Here is a 20,006-nt window from a genome sequence, read left to right as displayed (position 1 = left end):
AATGAGCCAGGGAGCTGTAACATACCCTTCTCATGTTTAGCACTTACCGTAGCAGCTGTTCCCCGGAGCTAATGCAAGAGTTGCACGTCCTCGTGGCCAGCCTGCTGGCCAAGCACAAGGGAACATCAGCCTCTGGGATCCAGCACTTGGAGAGGGCTGTTCTTGACCTAGCTGGGGTGTCTGCTCACAAGGGTGCAGGGCAGCTGCCAAGTCCAGTTCCATGGGTGAGGTGACACTGCAGTGTTGGTGCCGCTCTCCAAGGCTGATTCCTGCACTGCAGGGAGGAGCTTTCTCCAGCCAGGCACTTATCTCAGAAGCTGGAGGCTTTGCCCTGGGCCAGCTGCTCCTTTCCCACCGCCCCAGGAGGGTTGTGGGTCCCCAGAGCAGCTGACGTGTCTCTCACTGAGGAGAGCACCGGAGCAGGGTGGCATGGCGAGGAGAAGGCGAGCTGGTGCCATGGGCACATCCATCTTCCCGTGCCTCTTTGGCATCCTGCTTACCAGGTGCTCCCCAGCAGGGTGTGCTGGGGGGAGTGACTCTGCGTCCCACAGTAAGTGAGCTTTCTTCCTGCCTTGGGGAAAGTCTGGGTCTACTCCTTGTCCAAGGTATGCTGCACCAACGTGTTGAGCTTGCAAGAGAGGTGTGTGGGCGGGCTTGTAAGGTTGGAATGCTTGTGTGTGTGTTGGGGGGATCCTCTTTGAGCTGCTCCTTGTGTACACTCTGCCCAACCCTGACCTTTGCTCTGCAGGCACAGCCAGCACCACAGACAAACCCATCCTGTTAGACAACGTCCCAGATGCCGAAGCCTTCATCAGTGGTGCAGAGGTGGCAGTCATTGGATTCTTCCAGGTGTGTTCACAGCACCTCCCCTCTGCCAGTTGTGAGCTCTATCCCACCCTGATGAGAGCGTGAAGGTGGATGTGGTGTAAACACCTGCCAAAGCAGCTGTTGTCGCAAAAAGTGCCCACAGTGCTGGGGCTGTGACAGGCATGTGGAGGGATTAGGTGATGGGTGACAGAGAGAGCACAGGGAATTTGGTCTGTGCATGGAAAAGGAGATGGAGCAAGGGAGGAAGATGAAGGAGGTTGTAGGAGTCCTGGAGCAGGAGGGAGGTAGATGCTGCAGGGGAAGGAACAAAGAAATGTACATGGTAGAGAAACAGTGTTGGTGAGGGGTGCATGGGAATGTCAGTTATTTGCTGTAGTCAGCAAAGGCAGAGGCACACACTGCCTGTGTGATGGGGATGAGGAAGCCAAATCTCAGGGAGAAGTGATAGTGCAGGCCCACTGAAGTCTGAGAGAGTTTGGGCTCAGGCTGAAGCCTCCTCGTGGGGAGGATGTAGGCATGGTCTCTGTTTCACTTCTTTGTTCCCCAGAGTAGGAGTAGATACCCTTGAGACCTGTCTCTTTTTATCTAAATTCCACTGAATTCAAAGGTGAGTGACAGCTATGAGCCCCTTGCCCCCTCAAATGGCATGAGTATTTTTCCTCAGAAAATAAAAGGAAAGCATTTATTGAGCTACAGCACTGTAAAACAGAGGCCTCTTTAATCGGATCCTTATCACTTTTAAGTCCCCAAGTTGCACCTTTTTCCAGGTTTTCTTTGAGCTCTGTTCTGCTCTTCTGCTGTCCACACACTGCCTAATGTCAGAGAAGGCTTCAGACTTTCAAAACCAGATCCTTTTGCAAGCACCTTCCTCCTCCTGCCCTGTGCCTGGGGCCGGAGGGCAGTTTAGGGAGGGCATCGTGCTCTTGCTACAGGGCAGCGGCATCTCCCAGCCCAGCAGAGAGTGAGTGAGGGCCGATGTGGAGGAGCGATGGCGCTGCCTGTGCAGTGCGGCAGCCGCAAGTCCGTGAGCTGTGAGTGCAGGAGGCTTATGCCCCAGGGCCTTGTAAGCACTGATCACAGAGCACCAGCCGCCTCCACTTCGGTGCCTGCAGGCGATTGGAGCTCCTTGGGGGTTGCTCTTGCAGCTCTAAAGCTGCAGTGCAAGGCAGCCAGGCAATCTGCACACGCAGAACGAAAGTGCCGAGCCCGTCCTTCCCCGAGGGCAGCTGCCGGGCTTGCGGCAGAACCGTACCCAGAGCCTCCTCCTGAGCTACAGCAGGGACACGGCTCCTTCTGTCCTGTGCCACAGTGGCCTCCCTCCGCAGGACTGCATTCTTCAGAGGCAGACGGGAGCTGCTGCCGCGCAGCCCCAGTGCCAGGAGCACGGGGCAGCCACATGTCGGGCATTCGGTGCCTGAAGCACGGCCGGGCTGCATTCGAGCAGCAGATAAAGATGTATGTGTGCCATGAAGGCCTGGCTCTCGGCCTGAAAGTATATTCATCCAAATAAAGCCCATGTTCTCCGCTCACCATGAATTACTTCTCTGCTGCAGCCTTTCAGTTCACTGCAGTATGTGGCTCGGCAAGCTTCCCGTATAATGAGCACGGCCTCCCTGACTGGGAACAGCATGCCGTGATGGAAACACAGCACACTGCTCCAGAAACCCCGCGTGTCTCTGAGAAAGGGCCGTGCTCAGCCTGATTAAACCCAAGGTTTCCCAGGAATGCTGAAAACTCAGCGAGATTATACCCACCCTCGGCTTTAGCACTCTCAACAGAGCAGTTGATGCATTGGCATTTCCAAAACAGGTCATGACAGATGTTTTTCTTTGGAACGAACAAAGAATTTTGTTTTCCATTTTCTCTGGGCTCACAAACAGCTGAGCTGACAGTTCAAACTAAAAAGAAAAACAAACCAATTTCCAAGCAGAGACCATGTCTTGAGAATTTATATCCAATAAATAGAAGTATCAAAAATACATCATTAAAAAGTTGGGAATGGGAACAGCAAGGAAGGCTTTAATACAGGCAAAGGATAGCTATAGTTAATGGTGTCTGCAAGAAAGAGAAGGGACCTCAAAATACTGAGAAATCGCACATTTCTATCCTTTGATGTACCTGAATTAACTACTTTTACAGGATGTATCTAAGATGTCCTTTTAAAAGGAACCATGACACTGATAAGGCAAGGTGTTAAAAATTGACTCTGGAATCAAGATTAGCATAAAAATGGCGATGTTTTATATATGTATATATTTTGGAAACACACACTTATATACACATGCACATATATATTTTTTGTTTTAATTTTTTTTTTAACGAGCTACACCTATGTTCTGACGAGTTCCCAAGGACTCGGCACCATCCTGGCGGGCTCCTGCATCCCGGAGCATCCCGCCCGCGCAGGAGGTGGCGGCGGCGGCCGCTCCCGCGGGGACCGAGCGGCCGGCAGGTGTCGCGCTCGGTCCGCCCGCGGCCCGTGCCGGTGCCGGTGCCGGTGCCGGTGCCGGTGCCGGTGTCGATGCCGGTGCCGGTGCCGGTGCCGGTGCCGGTGCCCGTTCTGTCTCGGCCCCTCACCGTCCCTGCTGTGCCCGCAGGACCCGCAGAGCCCCGGAGCGGAGCAGTTTCGCCGGGCGGCCGGACAGATCGCGGAGGTGCCGTTCGGGCTCAGCAGCAGCGCGGCCGTGCTGTCGCACTACGGCGCCGCGGAGAACACGGTGGTGCTGTTCCGCACGGTGCGTGGGACCGCGGCGGGGCCGGGGGGCATCACGGGCCGCTCCCTCCCTGAACACTCTGCCAGGCAAAAACCTGCATCTCCAGCACAAGGGTCTGGCTCAGCGCGCTGGTGGGACGAGTGCATAGAGCGGTAAAAAGCACAAAACTCATCTCTCCTTAGGGCAAGCCAAAAATAGGGTTGTCATTGGCAGTCAGGCTGCCTGCCCACCTCAAAGTACATCCCTCTTCTTGCCCAAAAGAGGGCTTTTGCTTTTCAACTGCAGAGTGCCTGTCACTGAGACATGGAGAGTTAATTACACCTGGTAAGACTCTCCTATTTAGGTGTTTCCCTACGGATCTGGGTCAGCACCCAGAGCTCTGCAAAGAGCAATGCCTGTGTTTCTACACGACCTGCCCAGAGCTTGGCATTAACTTGGATGGGGTTTCTGTGGTTTTGGAAAGGGTCCTGAGACACATGAAAAGCGTCTAGAGTCATGTCACAATGGATCAACACAGCAGGCTTGATACCAAAACTTGGCAAGTGTCACTTCAGGCAGGGAAAGCTGTCTCCTAGGGTACAAAACTTTTCCAATGAGACAGAAAACACATCCAGACGAGGTCTCTGCAGTTAAGAGATGCTGTGCCACCCTACACTGTGGTTTGTAGACTCATTTCCTAAATAAATTTAGGCATTAGAAATCTTGCTTTGGAGTTTCTTAGGGATGGATGCTGTGCTAGATCATATCTCTGTTGACTCCAGCTCTAAGTGTAGGTAGCTCAGTGTAGCCTCAATACAGCTATATTTGCTGAAATTTAAGGAGATGATACTGGGAAGAGCCATGTACTTGCTGCAAAAGTACCAAGAAGAGCTAAGAGCAAGTATTCTACTGGTTACATCAATTTCCCCACATTGCTCCTTCTTGCACAAGCATGGCAATTGAAAACTGCAGAGGTGGGTGTGTCTGAAGAGAAATGGGGCCCCAGGCAGCACAAGATGTCCTAAAAGCCAGTGAAGTGTTGTGAGACACCAGACCTCTAAGTGCTTGAGGTGGGGAGAAATGGGTACACACCACATGTTCTAGGGAAACTAAATATGGCAGCTTGGCCAAGTTCTAGATGCAGCTTGTACAAAGACTGGACAGTTTGTTCTCTTTTTCCCCCTCATCATTTCCTGCACCATGTTTACCACTGATATTATCCAAATAATTAAAAAAGAATGATCTAAGAGTGAGCAATAGTTAGGCAGATCCTTTTATTTAACCTTTTATTTGCTAGATGTTGCAATTTTCAACAACACCCATTTCAATTTTGGTTCTTAGTCATTGTGGTTTTCTTCCAAAAATGTTGAAAAGATCCTTTGTTTTTGCACTGTGCAGATAGTGATGATGGTTGCCCTGGGAGAGAGTTTGATAAAATAAATTGTTTGGATTGTTGGAATTTCTATTATATTGAATATTCTTTGTTCAGAGTCAAGTTTTTGCAACTGAACTCTTCTTTAATATGGAAAAAAAACAGCCAAGAAAATAATGCACTAGTCAGGTTCAAAGATGGTTGACAATTCACTTGTCTGATTGTCAGTTTTTCTTAAATTATCAGACACATTATTTTTTCTTTTATCCTGTGATGAATAATGTGTAGGAGTAAGAGGTCAGAGATAAAAAGGAATTTTAAAAGAACGGATACAGGAATTTGGAATCAAATACTCATTTGAAGGATACAAGGATGCGTCACCAGGATAGAAGTGAATCAGAGGCATAAATTAATTTTTTTCTTTGCCTTTGCAGTGTATGAAACACTTACAATGCTTAGAAGTTTAAACCATAATTACAGTAGTAGGAGGGACTGTGTCAACTGGTGAGACTTCTTTGTAAATAGGGGAAAGAAACAGATTTATTCTAGTAAGAAATCCTGATAGACCTAAAAAGAACATAGTTAACAGATGCTAACCACCTAATTATATGGAGTGATAAAGACATTTTGACTAGAGCTTCAACTATTAAATGCAGGCTATTTTCCAGCCTTATTTTCTTAAAAACATAAATGTTGAGTGCTGATTCAAGATGTTATTATCCCCAAATGGAAGTCAGAGGTTTCCAGAAGCCCATGGAAGCCAAGAGAAGACTTTCTGTAGAGTCCAAGCTACTTTAGATTGGTTCTCAAGGCCTGTCTGATCTCACCCGCCCAGGTGTTGCACTGTCCTGATCTTATTTACTTGAGCAGAGCTGCCCTTTCATGTTATGCAGGAGGAAAACCTGTGAGAGGAATCAGACCACACTGTCTGAAAATCACCAGCTTGTGTTGTCAGACAGGGCGGGTGACTGGTATCAAAGACCTTGCCAATGACCACAGAACAGCAAAAATTACTTTAGATGTCTGCACACCGCTGGAAAAACTAACACAACAACTTTCAGAGGTTGTCCACATGCAGAGAATAAAATCTGAGGTGTGCATGTGGACTGCTTCTCAGCCCCAAGAACCTCATTCAGCATGTATCAATGGCTTTCAAATCCCAAACTTTGGGATGACTCTACTTCATGTCAGACTCTACTTCATGTCAGAGACCACTGCTCCCATGGCTTAGCTCCATCATATCCTGTGGTGGTACTACACAGGAACCCTGCCCTTAAACTCTAGTGTATTGCTATCAGTCAGTGGTTGCCTGCTTTTTTCTGTTTATCAGCTCATGAAAATCTCAATAAAATCACATCATTTTGAGGGGATGAAGTGTGGGGAGATGTGTGGCAGGATGAATTTTCCTCTAAAGCTGAAATATGTTTGGCTTAATATTTTTTTTTTCTTTCCTGCTGTACTGGAAGAAAAATCCTCTTTTTATTGGAGAGATTTCCTGCTTGCACAATGTTTCCAGGAATTCCATACCGGGCGATGCCAATGTTTATTACTTGTAGAAGAAACAGAATAAGCAGATGAAGATGTTTAAAAGGGACATAAAGCCAGTATTGATGTGAGGAGTTAGACTATTTAATGACCTCTCTCCACAATGCCTAGAATAGTTTGTAGCTAATTCTCCCTGTCTCCAGCGCATCGAGAGCTGGTGGTGTAGGTATGTCTGGAGCCCTCAGAGATTTCTATTATACCATGAGCTTGTCCTTAGGAGGCTGGAGAAGGCTGGGAGACCCTTATCTCAAAGAGCAGGCTCGTTCCTGTAGGTTCTAGGCCTCCAGAATGGTGATGGGAAGAGGTGGGGATTGTGCAGTGGGGGAGAGAGCATGGTGGTGTCCCAGGGGTGGGTGTCTCTGTGAGTGAGTGCAATCAGTGCCTCTGGAGGAGGTGCTGGGAGGAGAGGACAGGACAGCTGTGACTGTAGGTGTCTTTGCCTGACTCCAGGTCGACAATGACCGGCGGGATCTGGACATGAGCAGCGGAGAGGTGGATGCCAAGAAGCTGACCCGCTTCGTTCGCATGAACGAGCTCCGCCTGGTGACAGAGTACAACCCTGTGGTAAACACCAGCTCCCCGCATCCTCACCCTCTGCTTGGCCTTCCTCTCATGGTACCCTCTGGCCCCAGTTTGCATATCCAGATGGATGTGAGGGTTGGAGTGATGGTGTAGATGGGATTGGGGACGCCACACAGCCTTTCACTGCTGCTCCACATGTGGACTGGAAGCAGATTTGCTGGGGCATGAGTGTGGTGGGAGAGGAAGGGACTCATCGCAGTTCCTTTGGCTTCCCAGTAAATTTGGGATGTTGAGGGGCAGAGAACTCCATTTCTTACTACTCTGCCAGCAGTGCTGCTTTCTCCCATGGACATTTGTCATGTTGTGCCATGCCTGCAGAGCCAGCTCAGCCAGAATGCCCTCTCTTTGACAAGCCTTGAGAAACATGGAAGCTCAAATGACCTGCTCTCAGAAGGCAGGATTTATGCATCACTCAGCACATAGGGCTTAATGTAAGCCCAGATATTTGAATGCATATTCAAGAATGGGTTGGGAACTTCCCAAGCAAAATCTTTCCCATCCTTTCCATTGTTCCTCCAGAATTCATCAGTTCAACAACCACTACCACCACCAAAACAAACAAACAAACAAACAAACAAACAAACAAACAAACCAGACACAAAATCAGGCTTAGAATGCTTCCATGTTGGCCATCTTCACTGACTCACCCATCTGACTGGCAGTGGCAGGGTCCCAGCAGCCCTCCCTGCTGCAGAGGTTGACCAAGGATTTAGGTTCTCCTGAAATCTTAGCAGTTCCTTGGTCTCATTGCTGTGGAGTCAATAGGTATTAGAAGCCCCAGTTGCTGCAAGCCTGAGATTTTATCATTGCTGATGGGGTGTTTTGTGGCCTTCTGGATAGCTATAACAGTGCTGACCAGGCTCAGCTTGTGTTAGAGAAGAATGCCCCAACCTGTTGCAGAGCTATACCTTTTCAAGATAAACTCAAGGATCATCTCAGAGAACCCAATGCGTTCAGTCAGTTCAGTTGCAACTCACCAGTAGGAGAGTATTTTGTTTTGAAGTGTAACATTTTTTTACATTTTTCCCCCAGTGAAATATGGTAGGAGTTTGTTTTTTTTCTGTAATAAAAAAACCTGTTTTTTCATCTTCAAAAGGGAAAATTACATTTTGAAATCACAAAATATTTCTGGGGACTGCTATATCCTGCTCCACTGGCCTAACAGCCCTTTAAGAATACCCAAGTCGCATCAACAGGGATGATGTTCTCATCTTTGTAATTTCCCAGACCTTCTGAAACCTTGAAGCCCCTATTAGATCCTTTTGCAATTCATGGGACAATGTCTCTTTCTTGATGCATTTCTGTTGATGCTTTGGGCTCTCACTGCATGGTGTCCTGTTTGGCACCAGGCTGTCTCCCTGACTGAGAATTCATCAGCTGTTCAGCTGGTCCCCTCCACCCTGATGTCAATACAGATGTTGTTGCAGTTTCTTTCCCAGATGCTCTGGAGCTCTATTAAGGTGTTGCAATTAACAGCGCCTCCGGCAGTCCCTGGCCCAAAGCCCTCCCAGCTCCCCTAAGGTAGCTTGGTTTTTCATAAATATTTATTCCCAGTGCATATGCTGTTTGCATCCAAAAATGCTGCAGGTCAGCAGATAATGGGGTCATATGGCTCACACCAAGTGCTGCCAAGAGTTCCTCTCCCCATCCTGGGGCCCTTACTGTTTCTCCTACACACTTTAGGAATTTTTAGGCAATGTTTACCCTGTGGGCTTTTCAGGAGAGTCAGATGTGATGCAGCCCTGCTGATGAGCTCTGCTGATTGCTCTCGCACAAGGTTGTGTGGACAAGCACACCTTTGTGTGGAGCTGCTGGAGGAGCTGCTGCTCCCTCCTTGTCTGCTCTCACCCCAGCCTTGTCAAGGGGCTTGCTGCTGGCTGGCTTCATCCTCACCTTCAGCCTCATCCTCTCCCATGAGGGCCTCTAACGCTTCCCAGCTTAGCTTGCAACCCCTCCACTGTTCCCCACCTCAGCTGCACGCTATCAGAAGAGTGAAGGGATACAAAATATCTGATAAATATTAAGCAAACAGCAGAGTCCCGGCTGACAAAGTCTAGAAGCTCTGTTATTCATGGCCCTTGCCAGCATGCACTCCCTGACCCCTTCCTTGTTACTCCTGGAGCGTGTGGAAACTTTCTGCTGCCACTGGCGGGGAGCTGCACAGGCTGTGCCTCTGTGGTTTCGGTGGCACTAGGGAGGCAGCAGGTCTGGCCCCACTCCTGTTTAATTTGAGGGAGAGGCTGCAGGCCAGCAGGAAGCAGACAGAAGTGAGATGAGGAGTGAGAGAGTTCATGGAGATGGTGCTGTGGCTTCTTGGGCAGTGCCAGCCCTGGTTCCTCACAGAGGGCCAATGTGCAGTGCCCATCTGGCCCTTGCCCAGGGTCTTCTCTCACTGTGGGACAGCAGAGACAATTTTAACCCTCAGCACTCAGGAATGTCCAGGCCCTCAGGCTGCTGAAACTGTGAACTCATCCCCATCCTGCATACAGTGTAACACCAAAGAAAGAAAATAAGGACAAACATCAACCTCGACACAACAAATCCTTCCCACTTGCTCATATTTCAGACAAGTGCTGGACCTCAGTGATTTAGGACACCCTTATATTCAGTGTTTGCTGGCCTTGCTCTTCACATCTTTAGTCTTCAGCTTCCTGTATTCTGCCCTACTCCTACTCCTCTTGCCTAGTCACTAACTAGTGATGGACCTTTGGGGTCTTCAGACTCTTGTCTGGAGAATAAGCAAAGCCAGGGGGTTAAGAGCTTCTGCAAAGAACCCAAATTGGATCCCCCCCTGCTTTACAGAAATCTGTCCTGCTTTTGATGCTGATTTGCAAAGAAGCCACAGCTGAGCCATGTCCCACAGACACTGCATCCAATGCCAACTGAGTGTTCTCAGTGTCCTTGCCTGTGTTTCTCTCTGTGCTGGGCAGACAGCAATAGGTGTGATGCAGAGCTCTCTGCAGTTTAACCTCCTCCTGATCACGGACAAGATGTCTCCAAAGCACCCCGAGCGAATGCGCAAGTTCCGGGCGGCAGCAGAGCTCTACAAGGGCAAGGTGAGTCCAAACAGAGAGAAACAGGAGCTGTTGGGAGGAAAAAACCCCAGTGATTTCTGCCATGAATGGGGAGGGCATAATCTCCTCTGTGAATTATGAGAGCAAAGGTCAAGTAGCAGGAGAAGAGGATTTTCTGGATAATTAAATGGACGGGCTGGTCCTGTTCACCTTTTCCAAATTTGCCACCTCATGGGGTAAATCCCCTCTGTATCCTGCTCTCTGCTCTCCTGGTGAAACTCAGGGACTTTGTGGCTTTTAGCCCAGTTTTGTTCCCTTGTACTGGGAGAGGACACACAGCTGCTGCTCTTCAGTCTGGCAACAGTTGTGCTCTACTGATGTGAGAGGTGAATTTCTATCTACAGCCTGCAGGATGCCAAGGCAGCTTATATAAGTAACCAGATAGCAAATAATGTCAGTGCTTCTTAATCCTTTCACTTCTGGAAATGGCTATTTTAAAGGAGCTGCAAATGTATTGTTTTGATTTCCACACTAAGGTGATGAGATAGATGAGGTGTTTCAGAGAAATTTTGCCTGAATCTCATCCCTCTGGGAACAGAGCTCCCCAAACAGTAAATCATCCGATGTCTGCATCTCAGCCAGCAGCTGGATTACAGTGGAATTTGTGTACAAGGAACAGAGGAATGAACTTGCAAGCAAAGGAGGTTTGGGAGCAACAGGAGGCATTTGTGGCAAGGGAGAACAGCAGATGGGAGGGGGCAGAATGTCAGAGAAGTCGGGAAGGATGAGCTGAGAGGCACCAAGAGGTCTTCCTCTGGGAAATGTGAAGCTGGAAAGATTTGGGATCTGAGAACTAGAATGTCTGTGTGCATCTGGTTTTGGTATTGAAGGAACAGATTATAAATCAAGCATACCCTCACCTTTGAATTCAGGGACCACCTCAGATCCATGCAATCTCAGAAGTCTTGAGACTGGCTTATGGCAGGACTGCTTTGGAACCTTTACATCTTTCCTAGCCATTGCAAGAGACTAGGCAGAAACTATACATTAAAATCAAAAGGTCTCTTCAAAAATGTTTTACTTTGATGAATATGTAGCTATAAAAGAAAACTAATTTATCTGTAAAGTTCCATTGTGAGATGTGTGTTAAAGTGACACAATTAACACTGTTCACCATGAGAAGCAGAGTCTGATACAGGTCTCCACCTAGCAGCTATTTCTTCCAACACAATGCTGTTTAGCATCCTTTGCTATCCTTTGCTGATGCAGCTGCATCTAGTTTTCATGTGTCTTGCCTAGATCTGAGTAAATAGCTATAATTTTCCTAGAAATATTTCACAAAACATTGGATAAAATGTTGAACTGAAGTTCAGACAATTTATGAATTCTCAGCAAGCCAAATCTAGGGGTTTTTTTATTTGTTCAGGCACATTTCCAACTGAATCAGTCAATAAGTTTGCCAGAGTAAAGTACAAACACTAAAGATGTGGGGATTTAACTAATTATTTCCACTTTATTGCTGTGGTACTTGAGGACACAGAGATGAAGTGACCTAGAGTCTAATAAGTTATTTTTCCCAAAGGAGTGGCACTCTGAGGAGCAAATTGTGTTTTGGACTGCCCTCCTAGAAAGGAGTGAGAGAGAGCTAAGATCCCTCTGCTTGGGTTTTAGGTCTGGATAGTAAGCAGAGTGAAATGCCTGCTTAGGTTTGTCCCCATTGCTCTGTCATGTAGAAAGACCTGACACCTAGTTTGGGTGTCAGTGGCAGCCACTGCACAATGCCATGAAGATCCCTGCTGGCTAATTTTCCTTTGTGAAGTTATGTGTTGTTGGAGCTACCAAGTTAATTGAGGTTTGCTTCAAAAAAAGTATTGATTAGATTTTGCCTTTCAGTGGCTTGGAGATTGTCTGAGAACAAATGCAAGATTCTTGACTTGAATTTTGTTCAGGATTTCCAGTGAATAATTCCTGTCCTGTGGGATAGTGGTGAAAGGTTTGTTCGTGCTGAGGGGTCAGTGGTACCAGTGGTTTGAGCAAGGAATCATTGCTGTGCAGTGGAGAGATGTTCAGGCTGCTGTGAGCACGTTCCACTGCATCCAGCACTGCTCTAAGTGGCTGCAGAGTGCCAGAACAGACCGGGGGTACTTGGTGTGTGTTGCAGCATTTCTACAAGGAGAGCAGAACACAAACAGAGCCTCAAAAGGGATCCCAAGCAGGAGAAGGGGTACTGATCCTGTCACACATCTCTGCTGCACACTGATGGAAGAGCAGTCCTTGTCACTGTCATCATCAGGGGGAGGGAAAAGAGAAACTTGTCGCATGGACAGAGAGATGAAGAGGAGCTGCTGCTGAGGGACTGACCCCAAAGAGTGAAGAAAAGCCATTGTGAAATAACTGAGGTTGGAAAACATCTCTAAGATGATTGAGTCCAACTGTTAATGGATCATGAGGAGGTCATTCACCTGCCAATTTCTGGATTATGGTCCTTTCACATCTGGTTTATGATATTTTCACTTCTGCCTGAGGGACAGCTGAAATTTTCAGCTGGAGGATCCATGAGACAGGATGGTGAGGACTTTCATTTGAAAACAGTCTGAACTGCACCTAGAGCAACATTGAGGGCCTGGAGGCAGTCTAAATTTTCTAGATTTTTTTGTGGAACCTGAGCCCTGTAAAATGTTGGAGACGAAAATGCAAATGATAGGTGATGTTAAACCAGCAGAAGCTGACCACAATAAGAAGAAATATGGTAATTTTCTAGCACTTCTGAAGAAACAGTTGTGGGTGGATAACAGCTAACAGAGTTCAGAGCACTGCAGCTGCGGGAATAAATCCACCAGCCTTCTGTATCTTCAGTCAAATATGTGCTTATTTGAGAAAGTACTGCCAAGAGTCCAGGCAAGGAAAGGAAATGCACTGGAAAGGAGATGTCAGGGTTTGCATTGCTGAGCCAAATTAGAATACTTATATTCAGTTTTCTTTCCACAGTATCAGAGTATAACATGGTAATTACAGCTGGTGTAACTCATGGGCATTTGCAGAAGTCTCAACAAGGTGATGTTGGGAATAACAAAAGCAGCTTTTGTTGTAGCTGACATAATTGGTTTCCAATGTCAAAATGATTTGGGTAGGGATGTTTGCAAACTCCCTTTTAATTTAGATGTAGGTCCATTTAGAAATGCATTTTGAGAAACTCCTGGTGTCCTTCAGGAGTTCTTCCATGGAAATGAAAAGATGATGCCCTTTCTCTTGCAGACAGTTATTCGTACAACTTTTATTCTTCTTGTCAGACACTGATGGATCCAGAACTGAGAGAGATAATATTTAGAGATGCCTTTTTTAGCCATAAACAGAGAAGTCTGTAAATACAGACTTTTAATCTCACTTAATAGATATCTGCAGTAAAGATGTTTTTACAGCTGTCTTTTTTTTTAAATTCATGACTGATGTTTTTGTTTTGCATTGATGCACTGTGATGTAAGAAATTACTCGGACATCAGAATTTGATCTTTTTGCTTATACAAAACAGTGAACTTCAGCTCTCTCTCTGAAGTTCAAAGTCAAAGACTGGATATTAGACTTGATCATCTTTTCTGTTTGTCTTTGTTGGAGGAAAACCAAGCAATGGCAAATTGGTTTCTATCATTGCCGTGCTATTTTCTATTATCTTTAATTCCCTAGGCAATAACATCATTCCATATCTTAGTATCTACCACCAACTTGATGTTCTAAAAACACTGGGCTAGGAATCAAGCTGTTAAGACACCAAGACAGCACCAGTGTACAAAATTTATGAAAGGTGGTTTATTGCAAGTGACAATGGGCAGAAAATACCATGTGTGAAGGGGACATTTTGTGTCAGGGGTTTCTCATTAATGAAGGATATCCTTCACTGCCTGAAGCAGCAGATCTCTGAACATGGGCAGGAAGATTGCTACAAAATGAAAAAAATCATGGAAATAATCTCAGATTTTAATCCTGTACAACCAGCTGTTGTACAGGATGGCATGAAATGGAAAGTGAAATTTCTGTTTGGGATGGAACTAACTGATCTCTAGCAGTGACATTAGAGTTGTCATTATAAGAGGGATTTGTTTTTGGTGAATTCTAGCTTTGGTAATTCTAGCTTTACTCATTTGAGTAAATGTTTTAGGCTCTTTTCAGCACTGAGAGAGAAGGACAGGCATATGCTTCCTTCCCCTCTAAAAGGGGTGGAATAAAGTGCCTGTCACTGTTTATTGTAGAGGTTATGCAGATGACTGGCTGAGACAAGACTAGGATCTGGATGGCAGAGGTCAGGCAATGTGAATCCTGCCTCATGGTCAATGTAATTTTACATGGTTACTGTGTTCATTCTTTATGATTAGAGCTGACTGGAAATCTCAGGACAAAATTCCTCATGAGAAAATGCCAGTTCCATGAGATGGCATCTTGTCATGGAAATGTGACAACTGAGAAATTTTCTTGGTTTTCAGCTGCTGTGGAGATCAGGCTTCCAGTGCTTGTGGCCTCTGGGCCAGCACATCCTCCCTTCTGCCCCACAGGTGTGACCCTGGGACCAGTCTGCACAACCAGCAGAGGTGGGCCCTTCTCCTGAAGGAGGACCCATCCCACATCACAGACCTCCCAGGAATGCACCATTCTCTTAGGCATTAAGGCGTCTTCTTCCGAGCTACAGTGGCCAAATGCAATTGCTCTCTTTCTTGTATTTTTGAATGTAGGCCAAGAAGGAAACTTTGCTGCGCTTTGGCACACTGTAGCTCTGTGAGCCAAACGGGAGTCATCAGAGAGACCCAAGTCAGTGACTCTGAATGACAATGATATCTCAGCCTCTCTAGCTGAGGGGCCAGTTTGTGTGTTTCTGTTTGCTCCTGCGAGGAAGAAGGCATTCGGAGTTCTAAACCTCAACCTTTTTGCTCTTTTATTCTTACTCTATTCTTGGTATTCATGGATAAAGTATGTACATATTTTTAGTTTTGGGTGTTTTAGCAAATTCTGGAAGCTTGAAAATTCTGGAAGCTTGATGAAGTGAAGAATATTGACTAACATTTATTCATGTTATTATTTTAAAATACTATTCATCTGTTTAAAGGTGGTGGAGATTTTGTATAGAAAGTGAGGTAACAATATTTTTTTAAATTTTAATGACTTCTTTAACATTTGATTAAAAAATATTGTTGTCTAGTCAATCTCTTATAGAGAAAGCTGTTGAATGCACCATGAAAACGCAGTACCATTTACTGTACTGACACTCTGAAAGTGCTTGCCTCCAACACTGGCCTCTGTTTCCAGCTTTCTAGTTGAAAAGAGAGCCCTAAAACATTGCATTCTGCTGTTCCATCTGAAAGCCCCTTAGATCATATCCCTAGACCTGTGGACCTTAAATATTTGAGCCTTTTCTAGCTTGGTGTTTTATCCTGCAAAAAGATGAATTAAGTGAAGAAATACCCCACCACCTGTCTGCTCACCAGCTTTTTGCTCTTGGGGCACAGTTGACTTTTGGAAGAAAAATTACAAATGGTGAATATCACATAGCCAGTGAAAGTGCTGTTCCTGTTTCTGTATTTCACTAAAAAACCAAAGTTAAACCTTACAGCAGCCTGAATATCCCTCCTTCCCAATAGGCTGTTGCCTAGGAAAGTTTTCAGATATATTTGTTTTTTATAGAACATAAATTTGATAAGTAAAGAATTTAGTATTTATGAAGTTTATTTTTAGAGAAGAAAACAAGTTTGGAACTAACTTGGGTGTTCTTCATTGAAAAGAAAGAAAAACATGAGTCACAGCCTGGGAACTGGGCACATAATCTTCACATTACAGTGCTTCTTTTTTTTTTTAAGCTCTTATTTTCTTGTGTAAGTGAAGCCACAGCCTTGTCCATAGGTACACTAAGTATGCTAGGCCTGGTAGATTGCACAGGGTAAAAGGAAGATAAAATTACACATGCTAGCTGGATGGTTTTTTCATTGATGTGGATCTCATCTGCTTAGGGATTCTATTTAATCAGGTCACTGATTAAATTCTTTAACTGCTATGTTTATTTTCTTTTATAAATTTTATGATAATTACTGTAGGTCATTCTCATCCTGGTTTATTCACGTTGAGCTTCTCTCCTCAGGTCTGAATGCTCTGCTGAGCAGGGCTGTATGGACATCAGTGTCCTGACAAAAACTTCTGTTTCCCAAATCCTTGCATCCTCATTTCTGCTCACTTCAATATGTCCTTTGCTTCTCTCATGTTCTTATCCTTGCAGGTTCCTGATGCCCTGTACTTCATTCTCACATTCTTGCAATTGAATTTGATTCTTCCCACACCAAAACCCCTTTTTACACTGGGTCTGGCAAGGATGTGAGCATCTTATCCAAATAACATGCAAGTAAAGGATTCAGCCTCTTTGACATTTGCTGTTAAGATAGAACACATTTTGTTTCCTTATCTATTAAGAGAATAGAAGTGGAGACTGCCTTCCTGTTGTTCTGTAGATATATTTTTAAAGGTGAAAGAAGACATTTTGTTTGGTAGTGTAAGTCTGGACTTGATAAAATACAGACAAATGTACTGCATGGAGCTGGTAGATAGTGGACAAGGAAAGTGTTGTCTTAACAGAATATGGATGGTTTTCTCAAAATCTTTCTAAAAATATCACTGTTAATCTTCATATGATCACTGTTTGCGGATCTGTTCTCTGTCTCAGCTTCTGTTTTTCTCGCGTTTTCTTTCCTATTTCCATCACAGATCCTCTTTATCCTGTTGGACAGCAATTTGGAGAGCAATGAACGAGTACTGTCATACTTCCAGCTGAAGAAGTCCCAGCTGCCAGCTCTGGCTATATTCCACACCCCGGATGATGAGCACGAAGTGGTGGCTGTGGATGACATCTCCATTGAGCGTGTACAGGACTTCTGTAACCGTTTCCTACAAAGAATGCCAAAGGTAAAGGGGGTCCTGATGCTGTTGTTTACCAGGCTCTTGGTGAAGATTACTTCAGTTCCTTGAACTCCTCCCTGTCCCTGTCACTTTCTCTTTCATGTATATTTCCACCTGAATATCAGAGAAACATTAGATTTAGGGCAGAGCAGAGGTGGATGTCTTTGCAGAGTCTCTTTCTTCATTGACCTCTGCCTTCCAGTCTACAGCAAGAAGAATTCACTGATCTCTGCAGCTGTATGAAGGTCTCTGTGAAGCATCTATCATCTATCTGTTGGGAACAGTTAGGGAGACAAAGTGAAGGGTACTTTTGGATGCTGAGAGGGGAGGTGGTGGATGGCAGCATATGAGAGCAGCTGGACAAAATTCCAGACCAGTGGCATGGATAGCAATTAAATCTACCAGGAAGACTACAGAACAGAGTATACAGATAGGGCTTTAGGACTGTACCAGTGGTCTCTGCTGGGAGAGGCACAATTAAATCTTCATGTTCATGCAGTGTTATAATTTCTCTCTCTGTCAAAATTCATCCTCCTGTAGCACAGGGTCTTTGTGTTGTGTGACAGAAATGAGATAGGGCAGTGGCATAGACAGCAGAGGGAGGCATTTGAGTTATTTTGTTTTCTTTATCCCTATTCTGAGAAACCAAGTAATGTCAAATCTGATTTCATCACTCTGATGTGTTTTAGAAAGAAGACAAATCTGAGGAGAAGCCCCTCAATGAAGAACTCTGATTGTTTCTCAGCCAAGAGGATGACTGTAGCCAGAATCTGCTTCAGGTCTATGAAGAGTTCACTCAGCCCTACAGCTCAGCAATTCCTCAGCCAAGTCAGTCATGGATTCCCATCATCATTCCATATGCATACATGCTGTCTGTCCTCTCCAGGAATCTCTTCTCTCTTATCTCTTCTCATTTGTTGGCTCCAGAGCTCTTTTTTTCAGTACTTCAGGACCTCTGGTATTGTCCTACAACATGTCTTTCTGTGTCACTGTTGAAGCAGAGGGTGGCACAGTGAAATGACAGTATCAGAAGTAAAGCTAGTATTTCCAGGGATCTGTTTCCCTCATTCTTTTGGGTTTTGGTGCCATGCTGGGATCCACTGTCAGCCTTGCCTGATACTACAAACAGGTTTGTTGCTTGGTATCACATGAAATTTTACATTTATTTTACTAAATAAAGCAATAAGTGAATGGCCTGAATTTTTATGCAAATGTTATTTCCCACTCCCCTCGTCTTTCACTTAAGGACAAAGTCTCTATTTATGAGTGGATATTTATGAGTGGATGAAAAACTTCCTTTCTCTGAGTTTAACCAATGCAATGCCTACCCAGTCAGGTTGGTTGCTAAGAGTAATTCCCTATGGAAATGGACCCATTGTCAATAGATATTTCTACCAGGACAGGAGATATCTGAAGTTTTGGGACCAGAACAGCACTAGGTAAGCAGGTCTGAGATGGTGCAGCAAAAATGAATGAGCCTAAGACATTGCAGTCAGTAATCTTACCCAGGAGAGGCTGTTGTGGATCAGAGCAAGGCACGCTCTCACCATCTGTATGGCCAGGGAAGAAAACTGTCTGCACCAGGTGACCTTTGGAATGAGTGTGTGTACAGGGGTAAAATATAAAAAAAATATGTCTGAATTCTGCTGGATGCCCTTGTGGCTTTTTGTGCATTGAAAAAAGACTATACAAGTACAGTATAGATGTTAAGAGTTGAAGGCTGTGCCCCAGAGAGAGGGGAAGGGTCTAAGGTGTCAGAATACCTTGCTGCTTTTGCCCTGGGAATGGGCAGAGCTGTATCTCCTGCCAAGAGCCTGCTCACTTTCCCTCAGTTGGAAAACTGCTCCTTTTTACAGCAATAGCTTGCTCCTCCCTAGGAAGGGTTTATTCCTTCTGCAGTCTGACAGAGAGGGAGAGGTCTTCTGGGGAGACATCTGTGAGCAGTTCTTAGCATTGTAGGTGTTTCCAGCACCAGGCACATCTGTCTGTGGTCCAGATCAAAGAGTGTGGGGGCCCTGACCTGCTGCATGAGCACCTGAAGTCTGTCTTGGCCAGCTGCAGAAACTGGGCACAGCGACGTGACTCTTTCTCAGTGCTGCAGGGAAACAAAATAGGACATGAATGAAGTTCTGGTTCTGCAAACAAGCCTGAGAGTAGAAGCAGTGTCCCCAGTGACTGTGCTCACTGTGTACACAGCTAATTATAGGGATAACTTTTCAGGAGCTTATGTACACTGGGGAGTTTAATTCCCTCTGCACCTTACAGGGCTCTGCCTCTAACCAACAAACTTGGGAGCCGCAAGCAAGGCACAGGAAAAGCCTCCTCCTCCTCCTTCTCCTCCTCCAGCAGCTCTGCAGTACTTTTCAGGACTTACACAGCACAGACAGCCCTGGGGTGCTGTACACAGGATGCCCTGTGCACAGATGTGGTGGCAGTGGGATAAGGGGGTCTGCCTTAATCCCTATGCTCAAAGGCTTCTGCAGTGCAGCTTTGGTGGGCTTAGCCACTGCCATAGGGCTTTGGAGGCAGAAACCAGGGGCAGAATCATGTGCATGGGTCTTGTGCCTTGTTGTGTGACCTCTGACCTGAACTTGTGATGGATGTGGCCCAGATGTTTTGAGCTGTCTGGGGAGGCTGGTTTGGTTTGCAAATGGAGGAAATGCTAGATGCAAATTGACAGAGGGCAGGATGAAGGGGCTCCCTTTCACCTCAGCACTGCAGACATACTGTGGTATGAGAACCCCTGCTCTGCAGCAGCATCTGAACTCAAAGGACATTCAAAATATCTTAGATGAAAGCTCAGTTTGCCTAACAGGAAAGTGGGGCTGCAGAGGCATGTCAGAGCTGCTGTCTTTACCCCAGGGAAGAGGGAATTGGGTTGTGTTGTGTAAGATGCAATTTCATATCCATCTTTGGTGGGAAAGGATTTGAACATCTCCAGAAGCACAATATTACAGGAGGTTCAGCAAGGGGACTAACATTTTTTTATTTTATTCCCCTCAACTGTTGTGTGTGACATTTAACAATGAAGTGTTGTTTAGAGAT

General features: G+C 45.7%; 1 protein-coding gene across 1 annotated transcript; it reads left to right on the top strand.

Moving 5' to 3' along the window:
• The first annotated feature begins 429 nt into the window (after nt 1-429).
• ERP27 (endoplasmic reticulum protein 27) lies at nt 430-18,156 on the top strand. Its single transcript, XM_054632421.2, has 7 exons — nt 430-550; nt 749-849; nt 3,426-3,563; nt 6,889-7,002; nt 9,951-10,076; nt 16,770-16,967; nt 17,651-18,156. Exons 1-7 carry the CDS (start codon nt 430-432, stop codon nt 17,693-17,695), a joined length of 843 nt encoding a protein of 280 aa, XP_054488396.2. The 3' UTR covers nt 17,696-18,156.
• The last annotated feature ends 1,850 nt before the right edge of the window (nt 18,157-20,006 follow it).

The sequence above is a fragment of the Agelaius phoeniceus genome, chromosome 5, assembly GCF_051311805.1.
Source record: "Agelaius phoeniceus isolate bAgePho1 chromosome 5, bAgePho1.hap1, whole genome shotgun sequence".
Lineage (NCBI taxonomy): Eukaryota > Metazoa > Chordata > Aves > Passeriformes > Icteridae > Agelaius > Agelaius phoeniceus.
The sequence above is the reverse complement of the archived record's forward strand: the minus strand, read 5'-3'. Positions and strand labels throughout refer to the sequence as shown.

Bases quoted from the DNA above. Each gene is read 5' to 3' on its own strand.
- ERP27 (XM_054632421.2), top strand. From the start codon at position 430: ATGGCGAGGAGAAGGCGAGCTGGTGCCATGGGCACATCCATCTTCCCG. The intron at 551-748 runs GTAAGTGAGCTT...TTTGCTCTGCAG, and splicing joins GAGTGACTCTGCGTCCCACA to GCACAGCCAGCACCACAGAC. The intron at 3,564-6,888 runs GTGCGTGGGACC...GCCTGACTCCAG, and splicing joins CGGTGGTGCTGTTCCGCACG to GTCGACAATGACCGGCGGGA.